At 40.9% G+C, this 22,445-nt stretch overlaps 1 protein-coding gene across 15 annotated transcripts in view; it reads left to right on the forward strand.

Annotated features, from left to right (window-relative positions):
* CAST (calpastatin) overlaps window positions 1-22,445 on the forward strand; it is a 142,694-nt gene that overhangs the window by 112,513 nt on the left and 7,736 nt on the right. For 8 of the 15 annotated variants that reach the window (XM_024131424.3, XM_024131588.3, XM_024131553.3 and 5 more), the window contains 14 exons: window positions 384-431; window positions 1,596-1,691; window positions 3,330-3,425; window positions 4,369-4,476; window positions 6,798-6,899; window positions 7,371-7,451; window positions 9,924-9,974; window positions 10,146-10,217; window positions 11,332-11,430; window positions 13,318-13,425; window positions 14,848-14,940; window positions 16,594-16,638; window positions 17,069-17,161; window positions 18,482-18,553. In XM_024131424.3, coding sequence (XP_023987192.1) covers window positions 384-431; window positions 1,596-1,691; window positions 3,330-3,425; window positions 4,369-4,476; window positions 6,798-6,899; window positions 7,371-7,451; window positions 9,924-9,974; window positions 10,146-10,217; window positions 11,332-11,430; window positions 13,318-13,425; window positions 14,848-14,940; window positions 16,594-16,638; window positions 17,069-17,161; window positions 18,482-18,553 — 1,164 coding nt within the window. The remainder of the gene's footprint in view (window positions 1-383; window positions 432-1,595; window positions 1,692-3,329; window positions 3,426-4,368; window positions 4,477-6,797; window positions 6,900-7,370; window positions 7,452-9,923; window positions 9,975-10,145; window positions 10,218-11,331; window positions 11,431-13,317; window positions 13,426-14,847; window positions 14,941-16,593; window positions 16,639-17,068; window positions 17,162-18,481; window positions 18,554-22,445) is intronic. The other 7 variants (XM_024131625.3, XM_024131907.3, XM_055086696.1 and 4 more) reach the window with 4 other exon arrangements.

Here is a 22,445-nt window from a genome sequence, read left to right on the forward strand (position 1 = left end):
GCACAAGCTCAGTAGTTGTGGCGCACAGGCTTAGTTGCTCTGCGGCATGTGGGATCTTCCCGGACCAGGGCTTGAACCCATGTCCCCTGCATTGGCAGGTGGGTTCTTAACCACTGTGCCACCAGGGAAGTCCCTTCAGTAACTTTTAAAGAAAAGTAATTGCATTATATTTTATAGCATTTGGTTTCTTGATTTTTACAGCTCAACTCCTTATTCTGATACTTTATAAAAAAAATTAATTTGAAACACAAACTCACTCAGATATATGGCAAAAAAAAACAATCTCTCCGCTCATATCCTGGAATTTCTAAAACAAACTTAATGGGACAAGAAAGCAAAATTTTCTATTTCATTTTAAATGTATTTTTAATTTCATTTTACAGGATAAAGATGGAAAACCACTTTTGCCAGATGTTGAAGAAAAACCCAAGGTTAGGAAATAAGTTTTTTTTTATACTTAAAAAACAATAGAACTGTAAGGTATAAACAGATAATTTTGACAGACCAGATCTCACCGTAGAGACTTGCATGCCAGCCTACTATTAAGGAGAGAGGAACTTTTGACAGCAACACCTGGCTTAGATCTCTGACTCTTTTTCACATATTTTAATGATTATTTATCTCATGAATTATTACTAAAATATTACAAACTTACAGGTGATGTTCATCGAACATTAGGAGCCGATATCAATAGGGCCCTTAAATTAGGTTGTTAGCACTTGGTTTGATCCTAATTACAGCATCAAGTGCTCTGATGATTCTATGCTGCCTTTACTTAATTTGGTGTTAATCAGCATAGTTACCTATCATTATGATATTAAGCAACTACATTTATTAGTCACTTACTATGTGCCTGACACTACATTAAATGGTGTTGTGTGTTATCATTTTGAGTCCTCACTGAATGAGGAAGGCACTATTATTATTCCCATTTTACAGGTGAGGAAATTGAGACACAGAAGGATTCTGTAAATAGCCCAAAGTCAAACAGCTAGGGAATAGCAAGGCTAGGACTCGAAACTCTGTCTATCCAACTCTGGGGCCCAGCTTCTGAATTACATGCCATTCTGTCATAGATTAGAGCATGTGGAGATTTTGACTAATTACAGTAAACGAATAATACCACTTCACCTGAAGGAACTAGGGATAGCAGAACTTTCCTGCCAAAACCCCATGTAGTCATAGGGAAGGAGTATGTGATCTATGTTTCCTCTGACTTATTCATAAGGAAAGTCGCTGGAAGTAGAAAAAACAATCACATAAGGAAAAACGATAAAGATCTTCATTGGAACAAACAGGCAATCTTATTTGAGCAAAATTACTCTGAAATTGAAGTATCAGGAAAACTTTTAACTAAATAAACCATTAACATGTTTGTGGTACTGAGGTGTTTAGTATTCCTCATTTGTTGCATGACACTTACCTTACATTGATAAATGAAACATATACCCTGTATAAATTAACTTTTGGTTTTAGATCCTAAAATATGACATACTATGTGTTTACCAGAAAACCTTTTTCTCTATGAAAGCTTTTTTCTTTTATCAAAGTAAAAATAATTTTCTTCATATTATATAATATTTCTTATGTTACAGCCCCTGAGTGAATCAGAACTCATTGATGAACTTTCAGAAGATCTTGACCGATCTAAGTGTAAAGAAAAACAACCTAAGCCAACTGAAAAAACAGAAGTATGTTTCTAAAAATAAAAATCTCTAGTTTTTGTTGTTTTTTAATGTTTTTCTGTAATCTTAAAAACGTGAGACCAAAACTTTTCACAGGAAGTGGCTGATAAAAAGGCCCATTTTGCCATCTTTTTTCACATGCGGTTTTCATCTTGCCTGTTTCTGGATGTGCTTTATTTTCCCAGGCTGACCCTCATATTCTTACAGTTTAAGTCCTTTAGTTAATTATTCCTTCAGGAAGGCATTCACACCCATGCTTTTCTTTCCATTCCTGCTTCTGTAACTGACCTAGTTAAAGTTGTCATCACTCGTCACCTCAAGATGGCAATGGCCTGTGTCTTTGGTCTCCTTCCAGCCCATCCCATATGTCCACCGGCATTATTCTTTCTCAAGCATGTTTGTAGCCACAACATTCCCCTGCTCCAACCCTCAGGAGTTCCCATTCCCTACAAAAAAGTTCCTGCTCATGTATTTGGGCCCCAGCTTCTTTCATGCCAAGATGTGTCCCCCTATCACTAAACTCAGGTTGTAAGTACTTGTGTGTTTCCAAGGCTTTTCTCATATGGTTCCTTCTGCACTAAAATCGTAGTCAGTCCTTTAAGGCTCAGCTAAGATATGGCCTTTGTCTCCTGCATTTCCCTCCCCAAACCTTACCACCCTTCCAACTCTTGTTAAGCAGAATACAACACACCAGGGAGGTCTGTCATGCTTTCTTTATATACCCCTGTTGAGGCATGTTGCAAACAAGATGTTAGCTGCACTGGTCTTTACTTCTAACATTTATACATATTTTAAAATAGTAAATTCCTTGAAAGAAGAGCTCATGCCCTATTAATGATCATCTGCTGAGCACCTTGCATACACGATAGGCTTCCATAAATGTCTGTATTAAAAACAATCTGTTTGAAACTTTACTCTTGTAACAAAATAGCACAGTGATTCTCAAACTTCAGTACGCATCAGGATGACATGGAGTGTTTGTTAAGGCACACATTACTGGGTCCCAACCCCAGAATTCCCGATTTAGTATGTTGAGGTGGGGACCAAGAATTTGGATTTCTAACACGTTCCCTGGTAGTGCTGAGGCTGCTGATCCAGGGACCTCACTTTTAGAACCCCTGGGATAGTCTTACTACCTTGCATTTGTATGTAGCTATTTACAGTTCACAGGGTGCTCTTAGATATATAAAAATGAGGTATTTAAATATTGTATTGCATTTATAATTGGTATATTATTGTTACATATTATATGAGGGCAAATAATATAAATAATAATAGTTGATAAAATTCACTGAGCTTACTGTGTTCCCAGGTACTATGCAAAGCCCTTAGCATGTTTTATCTCATTCAAGGCCCCTATCAACCCTTGAGATGTAGGTACTATGATTGTTCTCATTTTGCAGATGTGGAAACTGTGTCTCAGAGAGGTTTAGTAACCTACCTAAGGTAAGAGGTGAAACCAAGGTGAAGTAATGGTAGCTGAAGAGTTTCAACATGCCTTATTTACTGCTCAAAATCCTTGGGATTTTGAAAGTCATGCTCACAGCATATGGTGTAGCAGACTGTATTGTCGGTCTGTCATTGTTCAGTGTTAATAACCGGATATTTCTAAAAGTTCGTCATTGTACCTGCTTCTTTCTGCAGGAGTCTCAGGCTGCTGCCCCTACTCCTGTGGGAGCGGCCGTGCCTCGGACCACCTTGTGTTGTGTGCAGTCGGTCCCGCCCCCGTCAGTCTCGGCGGTGAGTGGTCCTCTGGGCACTGAGAAATGTCTTGAGAAAGTAATGTTCTTCCTCCCCTGCCCTTTCTGCTGTGTATTACTGTCATATTACTTTATTCTAACAAAATAAAAATAAAATCTTAGATAACTATATTATCCTCTGTTTAGGCTTCTGGGAGGAGCTAGAAACTCAGGCTAGATTTTAATTTTTAATTCAACTGCTGCAAACTGTTTTGTTTTGTTTTGACCTTCTGAAATTGTTTCTAGCTCCTCGGCTACTGTGGTTAATCATGCTTCTTCACTTTCCTGTGTCTTTCAAGCTGATTTGGTGTCCCACAAATAGCCCGATAATACTTTTTATTGACTCTCCTGGTGGAATCATCTGCACCTTTGTCATCATGACTCCTCTTCTCTCCCAACTGAAGGGAGACAGGTGGACTCACTTCCTTTCCCCTTCCTTCTTTTCTTGCCTCTCTCTCACTTTCTAATTTTTCTATAAAGTATGATATTTAACTAGTTGAATCTGTTTTCTTTCGAATTCAGTGAGTTTTGTTTCCATTAGCAGATAGAATCTGACTCAGAGAATAACAGCTGATGGAACCATGTTTCGTTAGTACAGACTTAGTGAATCTACACTCTGAATGACTAACTTGTTCTAGATGCTTTGCAGTATCTTCTCATTAAATTTTCACAAGGACACTGTGAAGGCTGTTCTGATCATGTCTCTCTTATAAATGAGGGAAATGAACTTCGAGTTGACCTTGAGCAATTCACTTAACCTTTCAGAAGAACCTCAGCTGAGATGTAAGATATGGCCCCTGCTCTCAGCCCCCCTTCAGGTCTAGTTTGGATATGGGCCAGGTTCAGGCTTACAGTTTAGTTTGATCATTCTCATATGGGAAGAAGGGCAGCAGAAACATGGGTGAAGGAACTGCTTTCCAGGAGGAACTCGAAAAGGTTTGCAGGTGGAGGACAGGATCCTACTGAGGAGTGAGAACAGCACTGTTTTCCTGAGGAGACCAGCAAACCCAGGACAGCCCAGCACAGAGGTGTGGAGCCCTTCAGGTATTGGGGTATGTGCATTTAGTTGTTTGAGAGAAGAGGGCCTTGAAGAAGATGTAGGACAAGAGTCCTGGGTACCCTGAGTTGGCTGCTTGCTGCCAGGGAAATCCTGGGTGCCAGCTGCAAGTCCCCTCACAGTCCAGGGTCTCCCTCCTGCCTTAGACAGGACGTGATCTCCTTTTTATTTGGTGGGAGGGTCTCAGGGTACCCTCCAAAAACTTTTACATTGTGGTATTCAGGCACAGGCCACAGTGTTTGAACAGGAGAGGAAGAGAGAATCTGGGCAGAGACTGGTGAAGGAAGTAGGCACAGAGGCAGTGATTGGAATCAAAAAGACAGTAGCCAATATTCCAGGGCAGAACTCTTGTGACCTAAACATGTGTCATCTACCTGTTGTGTCAACTGTGACTGCCAGGGCCTTAGAGCCGAGTTAGTTCCTTTCCAGCTTTATCCTGACTGTAGAGAGTTGAGCATTGGATTTTTAATGGAGAGGGAAAAAAAAAAAAAAAAAAAGAGCTCTTGTTTTTCTATTCTCTGACCGCCTTTCCTGGGCCTCTACTCCACCAACTCTGGTTACCACAGTTGCCAAGTTTATCATCACTGAGGTCAGTTGGCATTTCTGGGACTGTGACACCCATGCGAGCCAGAAAGAAGAGCCGCAGAGTGTGATAAAGGTCAGAGAACTCAAGAGAGGCTGAAGGATCAGTGAGCAAAAGGAAACAGAAAGCCCAGGGGAAGGAGATGAATGTCTGCCCTCTGCAGTTCTTGTTGTAGAAAAAGAAAGTTTACTGAGCAAATTCCAAAGACCTGAGTTCTAGTTCTGAACCTGACAACAAAAATAGAAGCTTTTGTCGTTGGTCCTATTTCCAAATTCTTTAGCTCTTAAGACTGCTGCTTCTCCTAGCTTTTCTAACTCGGTTTCACTTATTTCTTGAGCCAGAGGGCACAGGCTTGGGAAGCAGTAGTTTCCAAAGATCCTGCAGCAGAGAGTAGAAAACGGAAGTGTGAGCAGGTGACTTGGATCAGGTAGTAGTCAGATTGCTTGGCTAAGACTTGGGGACCACTGCAGCTCTTAGTTACAATCCCCAGCAGGTTGGAAACATCAGGGATGTTTGTTGCCCCCCAGAACAAAATCTATGCAGTGTCCAACCACTAGGTGGTGATAAATCACTTTCCACTTGACGGCCCTTTTTTCACTGGTGATCTTTACTTTTGTGGTGCAGCTTAGCAGCAAAACAACTTTTCTTACTTAGGATGATGGCTAATCTATATAAAACAGAAAGACGCTTTTACTCTAAAATTCCAATATGTACTCCATGTGAAGTCATATTCTTTTACAAGAAGAATAATCTTTGAGACTGTTTAATTCAGGAGCTTTCACACTTTTGACCAAGACCAGAGTTGGAAATTCACGGATTCTGCAACCCAGGACCCACACGGTAGAACAATAGTTTAGTAAATGATACTTATCCTTGATATGCATGATGCATTCTATTTTATATTCTTCATTTAAAAAAAGTCGTGACCATGAACTACTAAATAGATTTTAAGAGCTCATCATGTATGGATCATGACCTGTGGTTTGGAAAAAGCTGGATCTAGTCCTCTCTTTAGCCCAAACATAATGTATCCTTTATTCTCCCTTTATGCCATTTATGTTCTGTGTTCATCCAGTTTCATTTTAAATACCACTGTGGTCAGAGCTCACTATATCACAGGGAGCGCATTTCATTTTCAACAGCTGGACCACAGGTAGACTGTTCTCATTGGGCCACTCAGGTTCGTAAGTCACAGGCCGTCACCTGAACTGGCGTGAATCCACTCTGACCAGTAGAAGCCACGTAGAGAACACAAGCTTCTGTGCCTCGGTAGAGGCTCAGCCGGAGCCATTGCCTCCGGGGCCCAGCTGTTTCACTGGGAAGAATGTCCTCTCGAGGGCTTCTCTGAAAGCTTTCCTGTGCCATCTCTCGAGCAGTCACATAAAGATCACTTCTTTCTTCTTTCCTGGCTTTCAGCTTCTGTGTGGTGTTACCCATTGTCTTAACTTCCTAATTCCTGAACCAAAACGCAGGTTAGATCTTAAAAGTTTCTCAGTGTCAGTACATAAATTGCACACACTTAATGTTTAACATAAGAAACTTGCTAATTTTTAACACTTCAGGATTTTTAAACATAGATTCTAATTCAGTTGATTTTTTAGATTATTAAAAGATGACATGTGCTTCTTATCTAGGCCTGAAATAAGGATATGCCCATCTGAATTGTTTGCTGTAGTCTCTTTTAAAAGGAATGCTTAACCACCTACTTAGTATACCCCCTCATGTGCTTTTAGAAGGGCATGGGGCCAGATGATGCTGTAGAAGCCTTGGCTGGAAGCCTGGGGAAAAAGGAAGCCGGTCCAGAAGTTGGAAAGCCTGTGGAGGATAAAGTCAAGGTAATGGCAGCTCAGATACTTCTAGAAAGGAACTATCGTTGATCGCCCTGACTCCCCAGATAACTCAGTCATTTTTTAAAATTTCCTACAACACATGACCAGCCGTCTTTCTCTGTTATTGTGCATGTCCTGTTTAATAAGCAAATCCTGAGTGAGCATCAGTGTTTAGGTGCAGCAGTGGATGGCTGGTGTGCAGGTATCAGTTCTGAGTCTCACCTTGTCCACCTGCATTTCCATTGCTGAGGACTCAGGAGAGAAGTGGCACTACCTCTACCACTCCTCACGACTGCCTCTGAGCCCAGCAGGCTGAAGTGGTGCTGTCTGAGCCTGCTAAACCAGGATACAGTGTCAAAGATAGAGTTGCTGTGGGAACCTAACAATGCATTTGTTGACCTCAAATTTAGTCACGCAGGCATCCACTTTATGAGAAAAAGATGTATTAACAATGAAAATGGTTTAATTTTTATTCAGGAGGAAGCCAAAGAAGATCGTGAAAAACTTGGTGAAAAAGAAGAAACAATTCCTCCTGATTATAGATTAGAAGAGGTCAAGGTAAAGAGGCTGGGATCTTTTTCTAATTTATTTTAATTTATATTGAATTTCATATACATGAAAAAGGGACATGCGAACAGACCTGGGATATAAAGATCATGTTTCTTAGTATTTCAACACCAAATAGTATCAGTTCACTAATATCCTGTTTGCACACCAGCTATGAAACTAAAATATTCCTAAGTGGCCTTTTACTCCTCCCTTAGGTGAAAGAAATATAATGTCTTAACTACCTAATTTTTGCCTGTCTAATAGGTGCCTTGTTAGAATACCAGAAGCAAAGAAAACTTAGGAAACCTTTATACAGATAGGAAAACCAAAATGAGCAACAATCACTTCCTGAGGAAAGATTTACAAACCTTAAATACAAGTTGACAAATAAGAGAGCCTACTTGAGACTGAATATAGTGAGTGATAAACTGACCCATTTCTTTTATTTTGAACGTAGCTTGTACAGACCAAGTGCCAAGGGGGAGACCGCTCCTTGAGAGATATGCCACTTCATGAATAATGCAGGAAAATCAGATTCATGCTTCTCGTATGCATGCAGGTGTACTAGTCCATTTATTTAGCAAAGGCAGGAACTATACTGAGCTTTCCCTGATTGAAGGTTTATTATTCTGCTTCCTTTCTGCATTTCACAATTCAGCTGAAACCATGGCATTTCTATTCATTTCGGCTTTTTCGTTTGCAAGGTTCTTAGACTATGTGGCCCTTAAGCAGCTGTCACATTTGAAAAAGGCTGGTCAGTGCCCGTAACTCTCTTCAGAGTAGGAGGTTGGTTACTTTCTCTCTCCTTTTGCTGAATTTTAGTAGCAGTTTTTAAGAATGCAGCTGATTAGCTTTCCTGACCGCTTTATTCTGCGGTTGTTTCATCCTTCTCTGAACTTGTTGATCCCACCCGTTATTACTTACCTGTAGCTTTATAACATTTCCAGGTGCTGGCTTGATCTCTTGTTTAAATCCTATGTTGTTCTTCTTCAGCTCTGCTCCCATCAGGCCTCTTCAGTAGATTCAGCTCCCCGAGGGTAGACCACAGGTTCCCCCTTCCAGACACGGGATGATCTCAGTTTGAGTGTGGAGCAGATGTGCCCTCGTCCCTGTTCCTATGTGTCACTTGGGAAATGTGCTGCCTTTGCAGCTAAGGGATGGTGGAGAGCAAGCCTCAGGCTCTGTTTCCCTTCTCACTGAACAGTGGTCAGAAGGTACATGTGAACGTGCAGAGGAGGTGGAAATGGGGGTAAAGGCGTTTGTCAAAAGGGAAGCTGATGATACTCTCAACCATTGCATCTCCTTGAATTTTAACAAAACAAAGAACACCTTGACGGTTGACCCTGGAGCAACACAGGTTTGAATTGTGTGGGTCCACCTATATTCGGATTTTTTTCAGTAGTAACACTACAGCACTATATCTTCTGCAGTTGGTTGAATCCATGGATGCAGAACCACAGATACAGAGGGCCGAGTATAAATTATACACAGATTTTTGACTGCTTGGGAGGTCCATGCCCCTAACTCCCATGTCTTCCAAGGGTTAACTGTGTGTATAAAGAGAATCTTGCACTTATTTTTGCGTGTGTAGATACGTGGGATTTACCGTTTATTTATAAATCTTTTTTTTTTTTTTTTTTTTTTTTTTTTTTTTTTGCGGTACGCGGGCCTCTCACTGTTGTGGCCTCTCCCGTTGCGGAGCACAGGCTCCGGACGCGCAGGCTCAGCGGCCATGGCTCACCGGCCCAGCCGCTCCGTGGCATGTGGGATCTTCCCGGACCGGGGCACGAACCCGTGTCCCCTGCATCGGCAGGTGGACTCTCAACCACTGCGCCACCAGGGAAGTCCCTATAAATCTTCTTTTACTAAAGAGCCTTATCGATTTTGTCCTGTTACTCAGAAGTGGCACTCAGAGTCATTTGAAGGTTGGCATCATCTGAGCCTCAGGGTGAGCTCCCTGAGGGCAGGGATTTGTCTGTCCTACTTTCTGTGGTATTCCCGGTGCCTAGTCGAGGGCTTGGCGCAGAGGTAATTCATACTAGTTGGATGTGCTGCCTGTACAGTTAACCAGCTTTTTCAAGGCAACTTGTGCAAAGCCCACTCCCCAGGCAGGTGAGGGTCTCATCGCCATGCTCCCTCAGTGTCCTGTGCATACTGTCACAGCCCCATGTGCCACGCACTGCATTAACTGTTCACGTGCTCCCCCTACACTAGTGTGGGCTTCTGAGGTTGGCAAGCCACGCTCAATCCGTTTGCAGCCCCCGTGCCTAGGGAATGCCCGATGTGTGCCAGCTGTTTGTTGGCATGAGCTAATCAGAGGATATTTCCTGGTGAGAGAATCTATTTCCTGAAATGATGAATCAAATTTGTAACGTACAGTATCATCAGGTATAGCCTGTCGACCTCTTATGATGTTTACAAGGTGCATACTTAGGATACACGTGAAACGACTCAATGCCATGTTTTTGTCTCCCTGCATAGGATAAAGATGGAAAACCACTACTGCCAAAGGAGCCCAAGGAACCACTCCCAGTAAGCAAGCCAGTTTTCTCTGAGTGATCTCTCTCCTTTGGCCCTGATGATTAATTCGGGGAGGGCATAGCTTTCTGTGGAATGAGTTGATCAGCATATAAACAGTGACAACATTTTGAAGAGGAGACTGATGAGGTGGTGTTTGTTGATACATTTCCGGGTTCTTTGCAGCCCTCGAGTGAAGACTTCCTCCTTGATGCTTTGTCCAAGGACTTCGCCGTTACCCCAAGCACTTCATCTCTTGTAAGTCTTCTGAGATTCCTGGTTTTATTTCCTTACTTTTAGGGTAGCAGAAATAAATGGAAACTTGTGACTTAGAATCTGATGTGGGAGCTGAGGAAACAATCACAAAATTAATGGCCCTCAACCCACTATAGCCATAAAAAATGTGTTCCATCATGAAATACTGGTCCGGCCCAGTGGATGTTTCTGACCGTGTAACTAATTGAACCAATGAGCATGCATATCAAGTATACCTACGAAAAGAGAATTTAAAATTGAGTTATCCAATACATTTAAAAAGTAAATGCATAAAAATATGAAACAATACTGAAAAGCATTTTTCAGTATTTTTAGGGAAGATTAACCCAACTAAACACCAGGATTTATTAACAGTAATGATAAAAAATACAGTTCTGATTCAGAAAGCGAAGCCACGGGCCAGTGGGAAAAAAAATCCAGAAATGAACATAAATGACAGATTTAGTGTTTCTTTAAAATGAGAAATCATTATTTCAGAAAGATTCTAGAATAATATACCATTTAACATTAAGAAAAAAATGATCCAACTGGAACTTCTTCATCCCATATACCAAGTATTAAAGCAATAGTAGCACATAATTTTATACCTAATATATGATCAGAATTTAAAATGTGATAAATCTCTAATTTAGGCAAGCAAGGCCATGGGAGACAGGCATGGCCATTCGCTGCTTGTGGCACTGTGAATTTCTAGCAATTTTGAGAGGGCACTTGGCAGAATATAGCTAGCACCATAAAAAGAGCCACTTCTAGAACTTATTCAGAGCAATTAATTACAAAGAAGAAAGCTGAAAATTCCAAACAACCTAAACGTGCAACAAGAAATGTATAAACTATAAAACTCTAAATCAGTAGCTTATTGAACGTTTAGGATAATAAATGGGAATAGGAAATTGTATAAAATAATGCCATGGAATGGGACATAGAATAAAAATGGCTCTTAAGATGCTGTGTTGCTGTGCTTCCATTTGGATCAAGAGAAAAACAATCAAAAAGCTATACTGAGAGTTGTATTTAAGAGATGGTATGTGGGCATAATTTGCATATACCATATTACTGGTCAAAATCTTTTTTTTTGTTTGTTTTCTTACAAAAGCAATTTGAAGATGCTAAACTTTCAGCTGTCATCTCTGAAGTGGTTTCCCAAACCCCGGCTCCAACCAACCACTCTGCAGGGCCACCCCCAGACACTCCGGTAAGCAACAGAGTTTGAGTACCTTTTTCAGCAGCAACAACAAGGAGAAAGAAAATAGGACTCCTCCTCAGAGTAAATGAAAATCAACAAAATTGTAAGGAATAACAGGCACCTTCTGTTTCAGAAGAGATAAGACTGGTGAGACAGGGAGATGACAGAGAATATCTAGAATGATTAAATATATATAACAATGTATGTGAAAGTATTTTACACACAGTGAAGGAGCTTAATATTATTGTTGCTTTATTAGAATTGACGTGCAATAATATGCATTGTGTATATGTTCAGACTATTAGATTTTTAAAAATTATTTAGCTTTCCTGATAATTGATGTTCTCCTCCTTTATATTTTTCCTGATCCATGCTATAAATACTACTCTTTATTTAACCTCAAGTTTACTTTAAGGAAGTGCTCAGTGTTTGAGCTTCTCTCTGCCCCCAAAATTCACAAACTCCTCATGGAATAGCATTGTTTTCCTCCCATTCACACCAGTAAAAACTTGTCATTTTCATGCTAGTAACAGAAAAACCTCAGTGTCAATATTGTTTTAATTATTTACATGTTCTGAGGCAAGACTGTGGGACCAAAGCTTTTCCAGACTTCCTTGACTGATTTTCTTGGCAGTACCAAATTATACATTATCCAGGAGACCACGGCACATCAAAAGATAAAGAGATCGCCCTAAACCAGATCCCCATCTCCTTGGTTGAGAAGAAGTGCCTCATTTGCTAGTTGGAGATGAAGTAGCTTTAGTGAAGTCAGCTATGCTTCCTTTCCTTTTGATGAAGCATCAAAGCTTACTTAGTGCTGTACTCTGAGATTCTGAGTGAATTTTCATCCTGTTGGGTTAATGTGGGATCATCTGAGACTATCCAGAGGCACAAATGACAAAGCCCAGACCCAGCTGTGGGTAGCACCACCATTAGCTGCTATAATCCTGGGCTCTAATGAAGCACTTAAAACCAGTAAAATGCCCTCTCACCATGTGTCTATGTGTGTGTCTGTGTATGTACACACACCCACAATGACAGAAGTCCCTGTGCAACAGAAAGGAAGGCTGCCATTTACACTTCAGTTCTTAATACTCAGATTCTAGGGGCCCCTGTGATTGAGGCTATTAATAAACGTCCACAAGCGAAAGCCTTTTTGCCTTTCACAGGTATGTTTTAGAATGACACCTTTCCCATCACTTTTCCCATCAGAGTTTCTAGTGTTAGTTAATATTTTATTTGAAGATATCATTAAAACTAGGTATAGGGCTTCCCTGGTGGCACAGTGGTTGAGAATCCGCCTGCCGATGCAGGGGACACACGTTCGTGCCCCGGTCCGGGAAGATCCCACATGCAGTGGAGCGGCTGGGCCCGTGAGCCATGGCCGCTGAGCCTGCGCGTCCGGAGCCTGTGCTCCGCAACGGGAGAGGCCACAACAGTGAGAGGCCTGCATACCGGGGGAAAAAAAAAAAAAAAAAAACTAGGTATAAATCTTTATCTACAGGAATACACTTGGGAATCAAAGAGTAAACTAAGCTATCATAATTCATGTGACTTTTCTTTGCCGGGAACATACCGTTACATATATTGAAAGCATCGTAAGACATATTTTCTAGAAAAATCAGGCCAGGAACCCCATCTTTTTAGGGAGGGACCTATTTTCTCAGAAGAGAAAGGCATCAGGGGTGGGGCGGGGTAGACAGGTGCAGACAAGTGCTGAGAGTGAAAGATGAAGGAGAAAGAACACCAAGCGAGGACCGCCGATCCAGCACCTCTGCCCGTCTGCCTGGTGACAACCCCATACGCTTATAGAAGTCTCAGTGGCAGTGTCAGGGCTGCACTCCAACAGGTGACCTGATTTGGCTAACCAGTGACTGATTCAGATTTACTTTTTAGCAGAGAGACGACAAAGAACTTGACGATGCCCTGGATCAACTTTCTGACAGGCTCGGGCAAAGACAGCCTGATCCAGATGAGAACAAACCCCTAGAGGATAAGGTCAAGGTAAAAGAAAAAAAAATCATTAATAAGTGAAAATTGAACATTTTTATAGCACAGAATACCCTACCCTCCACACAAAGGGGAAAACCCGCTCTGACTTTGCCTGGAGCCAGTGAACGGTTGGATAACTTCAGCCTAATTTTTTCCTACTCCATGGTCTATGTGGTGTCTCTTTCCTCTCTGAGGTCTGTGCTATGGCACAGATTCAGGCAAACGTCCTGTTTGTGAGGCTAGACTTTGTGATGATGGAAAAGCACAGCCCTCCTTTGTTAATTTTATTCTCTTCCCACATTTTTTCTTGGTTGTATCTGGCAGTAAGTTTATCATATATATCTGACGCACACATGTGCATTTTTTAGGTTCACAAGTTGTGTAAATGTAGTGGCAGAGGCTTCCCTAGCAGTCGTCCCTGCTATCGAAACTAACTGCGTTGGACCAGGAGTTCAGCACCACAGAGGTGTCCACAAGGTGCAGACTCTTAACGCTATGTATCTTGTACAACATGTAGAAGTACTTATTTATACTTAATATTCAGTACTTAACAGTCCATTTAGCTTGGAACCAGAAAGGTAACGTCCCACACAAATCTATGTCTCAAAGACAGGACATTTCAAAGAATCCTTAGGTCTCGATTCTACCGTTGTCATAGGAATATCGAGGTGAACTTAACCTGTATTTGAAAAATGAAATTATAATGATGCAGAAAAATAAAATCTGTACCCCACCCCTGGGGTGGGGAGCTGTTCCTGAATCCAGGACCGGGAGACCAGCCACGCCCCACTGAGGCACGGATGCTGGGAGGTGGGTACTGCTTACTCAACAGCAGGTATTTGCTCACCTGCAACACAAACAAACAGCACGTCCCTTCAGATTTGCTCCTGTCCTGGTCCTTCAGGGCTCCTTATAAAGAGTCAAAGTTGTAAATAGTACCTCTTAAGTGCCAAGGTCCAGCAACTTGATTTTTTTATTTAAAAAGTGAAACAGTGAAAGATATTTCATAACCTTGGGTTTTTAATCTCCTTCCGTGGTTTCTGAAGATAATTATTTAATCATTTATTTCCATTTAAAATACAGGTAGAAAATTCACAGGTGTGGATTGACAAACAGAAGCACTGGGTTTCCTTGTTTCCATCAACTGAAAGTCTGCTGACGTTGTTCTCTCGCTTACAAATTTAAAAGAAAGAGACCCTATTTTTTTGCCCAGAAAAGTCCAGTAAATGCTGAATGCTGCATTTTAGAATGTCCTCTCTAAGTGAAGGTGGAACTTCTGCTGACATTGTTGTTCTCTCGCTTACAAATTTAAAAGAAAGAGACCCTATTTTTTTGCCCAGAAAAGTCCAGTAAATGCTGAATGCTGCATTTTAGAATGTCCTCTCTAAGTGAAGGTGGAACTGAATCGTAATTATATATGTTCAATGTTTACAGGAAAAAGCGAAAGCTGAACACAGAGACAAGCTGGGGGAAAGGGATGACACCATCCCACCTGAATATCGACATCTCTTGGATGATGACAAGGAGGTAAATGAGGGCAATGTCTAGGTTAGATGGATATATGCTCCAAAGCGTTTGAGATTCAAACCTCACTTGAAATGAATAGGAGGTACACTGTAACAACAGCATAAAAATGTAACATGACTGATGCTTTTAATCTGTCCCCACTGAGCAGGCTGTCTAGAATTCTGTTTAATATTTATTTGAGCCAGTATTGTTGGATGTTTACTGTGCTGGGCACTGTGGCATAGAGAGTTGAATAATGTTCATTCACTCACTGATGCTTAACAGTGATTCTGTGGCATGCACACATATGAATTCTCCTTGCAAGAAAAGGCTGTAAAAAGAATGATATTTGTCATCTTGACTGAAGCAGAGTTTCTCTGTTGAAGGAGAACAGAAAAAGAGCTAGTATCGGAATAATTCATAGGGCAAATACGACCCCTCCGAGACCTGCTGTCTCTCTTTCTTCTCCTACAACACCACCTGTGCTGTTCAGAGTGAAGACAGACAAAACCACATTCCCAATCACAAGTCCTATTTCTCCATCTAAATGCACTCTGTCAAGAAGTCTCTGTCTTTGTCTGTAACATGGAAGCCAGTTTCTCTTAGGTCAACCTGGTCTGTACCCTACCCCTTCCTATTTGGCTCTTAGTTGCAAGTCCATTAGATGTTAAATAACCCTTTCCAGGTCTGTTCATCCAATAACAACAAGGAAGTGTAAATTACATCTTTCTCTTTCTGCACTGATGCATGTGAGGGGTTTGATGACTGTGGTTTATAGAATATTATCAGCTGCAGTGTCTTCTGTTACAGGAATCAATTCTCCTTGCTTGTGTCGAGTATTCACAATAGCAGCTGTGCATCCTGCTAGAATCCCCCGTGCTTTGATAGTCCCATGTGACTCTGCTGTATTCTTTAGGAAATGTATTATTTAGTATCCTTGCCTTTGCAGATGGGAAAAATCCCTGATGAGTTGTCCTTGTAATCCTCACTGAAAAAATCTATCTATAGACCATTCCTTTCGAAGTGTAATAAGCTATAGTAGATAAGCATATAGTAAATTAGTAAATAAGACATAAAAACACAAGTTACTTTTTGTAACATTTAAACTACAATTATACAATGACAAAGTTGCTAAAATAGTGTTTCTTTCACTTCCAGGAACAGACTCACCCTTGCATTTTCTCCAAGGCTATTGAAATAGTTATAGGGTAGTCGTTAAGCAAAGCTGGTGAAGAAATGGTTTATCAGTTATGCAAATCTATACAGTCGTCCCTTGGTGTCCACGGGGCATTAGTTCCAGGACCCCCAGATACCAATGTCTGAGGATACTCAAGTCCCTTATATAAAATGGCATAGTATTTCCATGTAACCCTACACACATTCTCCTCTATACTTTAAATCATCTCTAGATTACTTAGAATACCTAATACAATGTAAGTAGTTGCCAGCATGTGGCAAATTCAAATTTTGCTTTTTGGAACTTTCTAGAATTTTATTTCCCTAAATATTTTCGATCTGCCGGTTGGTTGAATCTGCCAATGCAGAACCCACAGATGCAGGGCGCTGACTGAACTCCATTTCAAGTCACTGGATAAGAGATTATATAAATACTGACTACACCTAAGTAAACTTTTACAAAAATTTGTTTAACCAATAGTCTGCTTTGTTTCTAAGGGCAAATCAGCAACGCCACCTACAGAGAAACCCGAGGCATCAAAGGTAAATACCGTAGCTGCGTATTTCCATAAAAATGATTTTTTTTAAACTCTAGCTGCGACTTTGACATTTTAAAAATCTGAAATTCACTGAATGCCTACCTTGTGCTTGGTGTGATGACAAGGCATGTGTGTAAGAGTGTATTATTTCTGTCTTCCCAAGAGCCATTCAAGCCAGGCACTTCCATTTTCCAGGTTAGAAAATCAAAGCTCAGAGAATACTAAGCCACTTGTATAAAACAGTAGAAGAAAATAGAGCTGTCAAGATTTTCCTGTTTTAATATCTCTTTTGTAATACACTAGTCTGTTAGGAAAAGAATGTCAGCAAGGTTTTATATTAAACAAACATATTTTCAGGGATGTGGGGAAATGTCCTACATAGGATCTTTGCCTTGTGCTTCTTCCCTGATGGTTATTTCTGTTAAAAATCTCAGAAACCTGCAGATGCCCAAGAACCCATTGATGCCCTCTCAGGGGACTTTGACAGCTGTCCCTCAACTACAGAAACCTCAGAGAACACAGCAAAGGTACTGTGCTTTTTCATATTGACTTTCTTTGAATGTCTATGTACACACACACACACGTATATAATACAATTTTATATTGTAAAATAAACTGATTAATGCCATCGAGAACTTGAAAAGAAAAAACTTCTATAACTCTGCTACTCCACAAACACTATTATCTGGTATATTTCTTACCTTTTTCCATGTGTATATTTTACAGTTGTACTTAGTGTCCACATGTAATACATTGCTTAACATTATTTCATAAATGTTTTCCATGTTGCTTTATAATCTCCATAGCTACCATTTTTGATTGACACACTATATTGTTGTACAACAGTAATGCTTCATCTGTGTTCATTTAAAATGAGAGCAGTCCCTCACTATATACCATGGCCCTTGCCCTCTGGGGCTTCCTCCCCTTTTCTGCCCGGAGCAGCTGGCTGACTCTCCTACTCACCTCTCAGGGCCCAGTTCAAACATCAGCTTCTCCTGGAAGACTTCCCTGTCTGCTTCTTCCTTCGCAGATCAGGGATGTTGCATATGTGCCCTCTCTGCACTGTGGGTCACCTGTCACATGTGCATCACACCACTGAGCTGCATGCTGTATACAGCAGTGATGTGTCTGGTACCTCTGTGCTCAGCATTAGCAAAATGCCTGGTACATAGCAGGTGCTTAAAACATGATCAAAAGCAAATGAAAAAATGTGTAATCCATCAAATAGAGGGAAAAGTGAAATGAGTGCCCTTCATTGTTATTTCAGAAGAATTAAAATTGCACATCTCTTTGCTATTGTTTTGGCTGTTATTAAACATATCCCCCAATCAATCAATCACTGAATTGTCAGTCTTCCCCATCTTGGGTGATTTAATTTCTAGACCACATCAGCATCCTATTTCTCACTCCTGGAACTTCATAAATAATGAATGGACTTTTTGTATGTGACTTGCCCCAGCTCTCTCTAGTTGTTACATTCTCTTCCATAACACTGAAAACAGTGTCCTGTTGGCGCATAAAAACCAATCCTCATAGAAACAAGCTCTTTTTTGGTGAGCAAAATACAGTCCGGATGAACCGGGCATCGTGGAAATTGGCAGAGCATCAGTGTGACTCACCTTTTCCTCATTTTTATCCTTTTTACCCCCCACCTTGAACACCTCTGTGTACTTTCACTGTTGTTCGAAAAATCATGACTAAAATACTCAATTTTCCATTATTTAATTAAATTGGAGATTCCAGGCTACTAAAAAGAATAGTCTGGATTGATTTGATTGCAGCAGCAGTTAATTGCTAGATGGAGTGTTGATAGCAAGAGCCTCATTACATTTCCTTTGCTTTAGGACAAAGACGAGAAGACTGCTTCTAGCTCCAAAGCACCCAAGAATGGGGGTAAAGCAAAGGATTCTGCAAAGGTAAACTGAAGAGTAAACAGACTACAAATTAGCTTGGCAATTACATCGAGTGCTGTATCCCTAGTCATTTAGTTTCTGATTGGGATCTATTTAGAATAACATAATTTTTAAACACTATCTATCCCCTAGCATGTCTTGGTAAAGAAATTGAAGTTTTAGAGACATTTATTTTTTAAAGTAACTGATACTTTAGAAATCTGAGTGAACATTCTTAACACAATTGAAGTTTCCAGCATTCCTAGCCCTTGTCACACAAAGTCCCACTGTCAGCTGTGCTAGTCTGGAATGAGTGCAGGCCCTCTCCCCTTCATCAGACCCACAAATCTCATGCTCTCTTGTAGCTACTTTCCCTCACTGTGTGCAGATAACCTTGCCTTCTACTTCAAAGAGAAAATTGAGGCTGCCTTGCAGAAAATAACCAAGATCCCCTTCCTACCTGCCTCCCAACAAACCCTCTCCCCTCTTGCCCTGCTGCCCCTTCTTTCTCTCAGGGGGTCAATAACTCTCTCCGGTACCTCTGTCTCAATTCTTTTCCCTTGTAGTACAAACATACTCGAATTCTTTCATAACTTCAAAAGCCCTATTTCCCTCCATCCCTTCACCTCCTCGAAAGATTTGTCTCTATGACCCTGCTTCCTCTTCTTGAGCTCTGCCCGAGAACAGCAATGACATGCTGGTTGCTGTATCGTTGGTACCTTATCAATCCTTAGTTTACGTGATCTCTCGGGTATGCTCTTGGGCATCAGAGTTGATGCTGTAATGGACTGAGACTTCGGGGAATGTTGGGATGGGTGAATCTATTTTATACCTTCAGCTCTCCAAAACCCAGACTGCCACTTCCCACTCCACATTTTCACTTGGATAAACATTGACAGTACAGATCCATATACTATATTTAATCAAATCTAAATCACCATCAGTTATATATTAAGAAAAAATGTCAACAACTTGATTATGATCTTATTCACCAAATTAAGCAAATTAAGACATGTTAAAATATGTGTGTGTGTGGCAAGGGAGGTGACACCACCAGGAAATGTGTTTTATATGAATCTTGGAATATGGAAGTAGTATATGAAATTGAGAAGATCTTACAGTTTCTGTGATTCAGTCTACTCACATTAAATACTAGTCGTCTTTCCTCCCAGGTGGTATCTAATTTTTCATATTGCTCTAGAAAGCAAAACTAAGACTAATGAGTAGAAGTTATAGGGTCTGGTTTCTTAGAGTTGGGCATTAATTCAGCACAACACTTGGAAGTTTCCTATTATTTCAGTTTCCTATTACTGAAACTGTGGCCAGAGAAGGAATGAAAATTGGATTAGAAAACTTCTAGGTCCCCTCCAGTTCTAAAAACATAGGATTCAAATGGTTATGACTATGATCCTAAGTATAATGAGAAATAAAAGGTACAGGTTTAAAAACAATAGTCCAGCTGAATCAAAACTCTTAAAAAACAAGATAGTGAGTTCCAGTTCAAGATGGTGATGTAAAGAAGATCCTCAACTCACCTTGTCCCATGGAAACACCAGATCTACAGCTGCATATGTGACGATTTCCTCTAGGAAAAAAACCCGCAAATTATCCGTGTGACTCCTGTTTATCTGGCAAATGAGAGAAGGCTGGCATCAAAGAGGGTAGGAGAGGCTGGGACACAGTCTCAACATAAACTCCACCCCAACACAGCAACTGACCGTCAGGAGCGAACTCAAAACTCAAGAGCTTCTCCCTGCAGATCAAAACAATTGAAGCCCACATCAGCACCCAACCTTAACGAACACCTGAGAAATGAGCCCCCAAAACATCTAGCTTTGAAAGCCAATGGAGCTTGTGTCCAGAAGACCCACAAGGCTATAGCAAACTGAGAAACAGTTCTTAAAGGGCTTGTGAGCTCTGACTCATCTGCCCACCCCAGAGCAATCAGAGATACAGTTCTTGGCCAGCTACCATCCCCAGAGTACTGCACAGACAGCAGACTAAAACATACCCCCAGTCTTTCTGTGTAAGAGGCCTACTTGCTTGTCCTGGAGCTTTGGCCTTCTGGGGCAGGCTTCCGGTTTGGCACACATCTAGACACCTACAGATGTGCTCTTAGGAAACGTAAGCTGGTGCTCACCATCTTTGTGCTGTTTCTCCACCTTGCTCCAGGTCACCAGCATCTCCCAGAAAGGGGGGCTTATACACTCATCTAGAGGCCCAATTTTTGTAACTGCCACCCAGGGGACACTTGCTGATCACCTGGCTCTGGTAGCCAGCAGGACTTATGCTTGTGGTCCATCCTACCAGACTATATATATATTTGTATATTTTAAAACCTGCTACCTGAGGGACTGGCTTTCATTCAGCCTGAATCTAGGTGCTGAGATTCTCCCCTTTGGGACACTGACAGATTAGCACACCCTCAACTACTGTGAACCACTGAAAATAAAATAGGCTGCTTGAACACTTATAGTGTTTTGAGAGACGATCAAGAGTTAGGGCAGGGTTTAACAGTAAGGTTCATCTCCTACATGAGGCCACTCCTTTAAGACTGGGAGAGGTGGTTGTTTTATCTAACACACAGAAACCAACACAGAGAGTCAAGGAAAATGAAGAAACAGAGGAGTATGTTCCAAAAGATTAAAACCTCATGATAAAAATCTTAATGAAGTGATTTACCTGATGAGTTCAAAATAAGTCATAAATTTGCTCACCAAACTTGGGGGAGGAATGGATGAACACAGTGAGACCTTCAACAAAGAGATAGGAAAAAATACAAGAAAGTAACAAATAGAAGCCACAGAGCTGAAAAATACAATAACTGAACTGAAAAACACACTAGAGGGGTTTAACAGCAGACTAGAAGAAGCAGAAGAAAGGATCAGTGAACTCAAAGACAAAGCAATGGGATTCACCCAATCAAAGCAGCAAAAAGAAAAAAAATGAAAGAAAAAAAAAAAGTAAAGATAGCTGAAAGGACTTATGGGACAACATCACACAAACCAACACAGACGACCATTTGCATTACAGGAGTCCCAGAAGGAGAAGTGAGAGAGAAAGGGACAAAGAACTTATTTGAAGAAATAATGGCTAAAACTTTCCCTAACATGAGGAAGGCAACAGACAACCATATCCAGGAGGCCCAGAGGCTTCCAAATAAGAACCCAAAGACACCCATATCCAAGACACATTACAATTAAAATATCAAAAGTTAAAGACAGGGAGAGAAACTTAAGTGAACCAAGGGAAAAACAACTTTTCACATACAAGGGAACTCCCTCAAGACTCTCAGCAGATTTTCAGCAGAAATTTTGCAAGCCATAAAGGAATGTCATGATATATTCCAAGTGCTGAAAGAAAAAACTTCCAAGAATACTCTTCTTGGAAAAGTCATTCAGAATTGAAGGAAAGAACAAGTTTTTCCAGTAAGCAAAAGCTAAAGGAGTTCATCACCACTAAACCAGCCTTACAAGAAATGTTAAAAAGACTTCTTTAAGCTGGAAAGGGTGCTAATTAGTAACAGGAAAACGTATCAAAGTATAAATCTCACTGGTAAAGGTTAACATACAGTAAAATTCAGAACAATCTAATGTTGTAAAGCTGGTGGATTAATCACTTATAAAGCTAGTACGAAGGTTAAAAGACAAAAGTAGTAAAAATATAATTATAATAATTAAGGGATACACAAGATTAAAAGATGTAAAATGGACATCAAAAACATAAAATAGGGGGTGGGGGAGTAAAAATATAGAGCATTCAGACATAACTTGTTATTGACTTAAAACATAAACCTAGGGGCTTCCCTGGTGGCGCAGTGGTTGCGCGTCCGCCTGCCGATGCAGGGGAACTGGGTTCGCGCCCCGGTATGGGAAGATCCCACATGCCGCGGAGCGGCTGGGCCCGTGAGCCATGG

This window comes from Physeter macrocephalus, chromosome 8 (assembly GCF_002837175.3).
Source record: "Physeter macrocephalus isolate SW-GA chromosome 8, ASM283717v5, whole genome shotgun sequence".
Classification (NCBI taxonomy): domain Eukaryota; kingdom Metazoa; phylum Chordata; class Mammalia; order Artiodactyla; family Physeteridae; genus Physeter; species Physeter macrocephalus.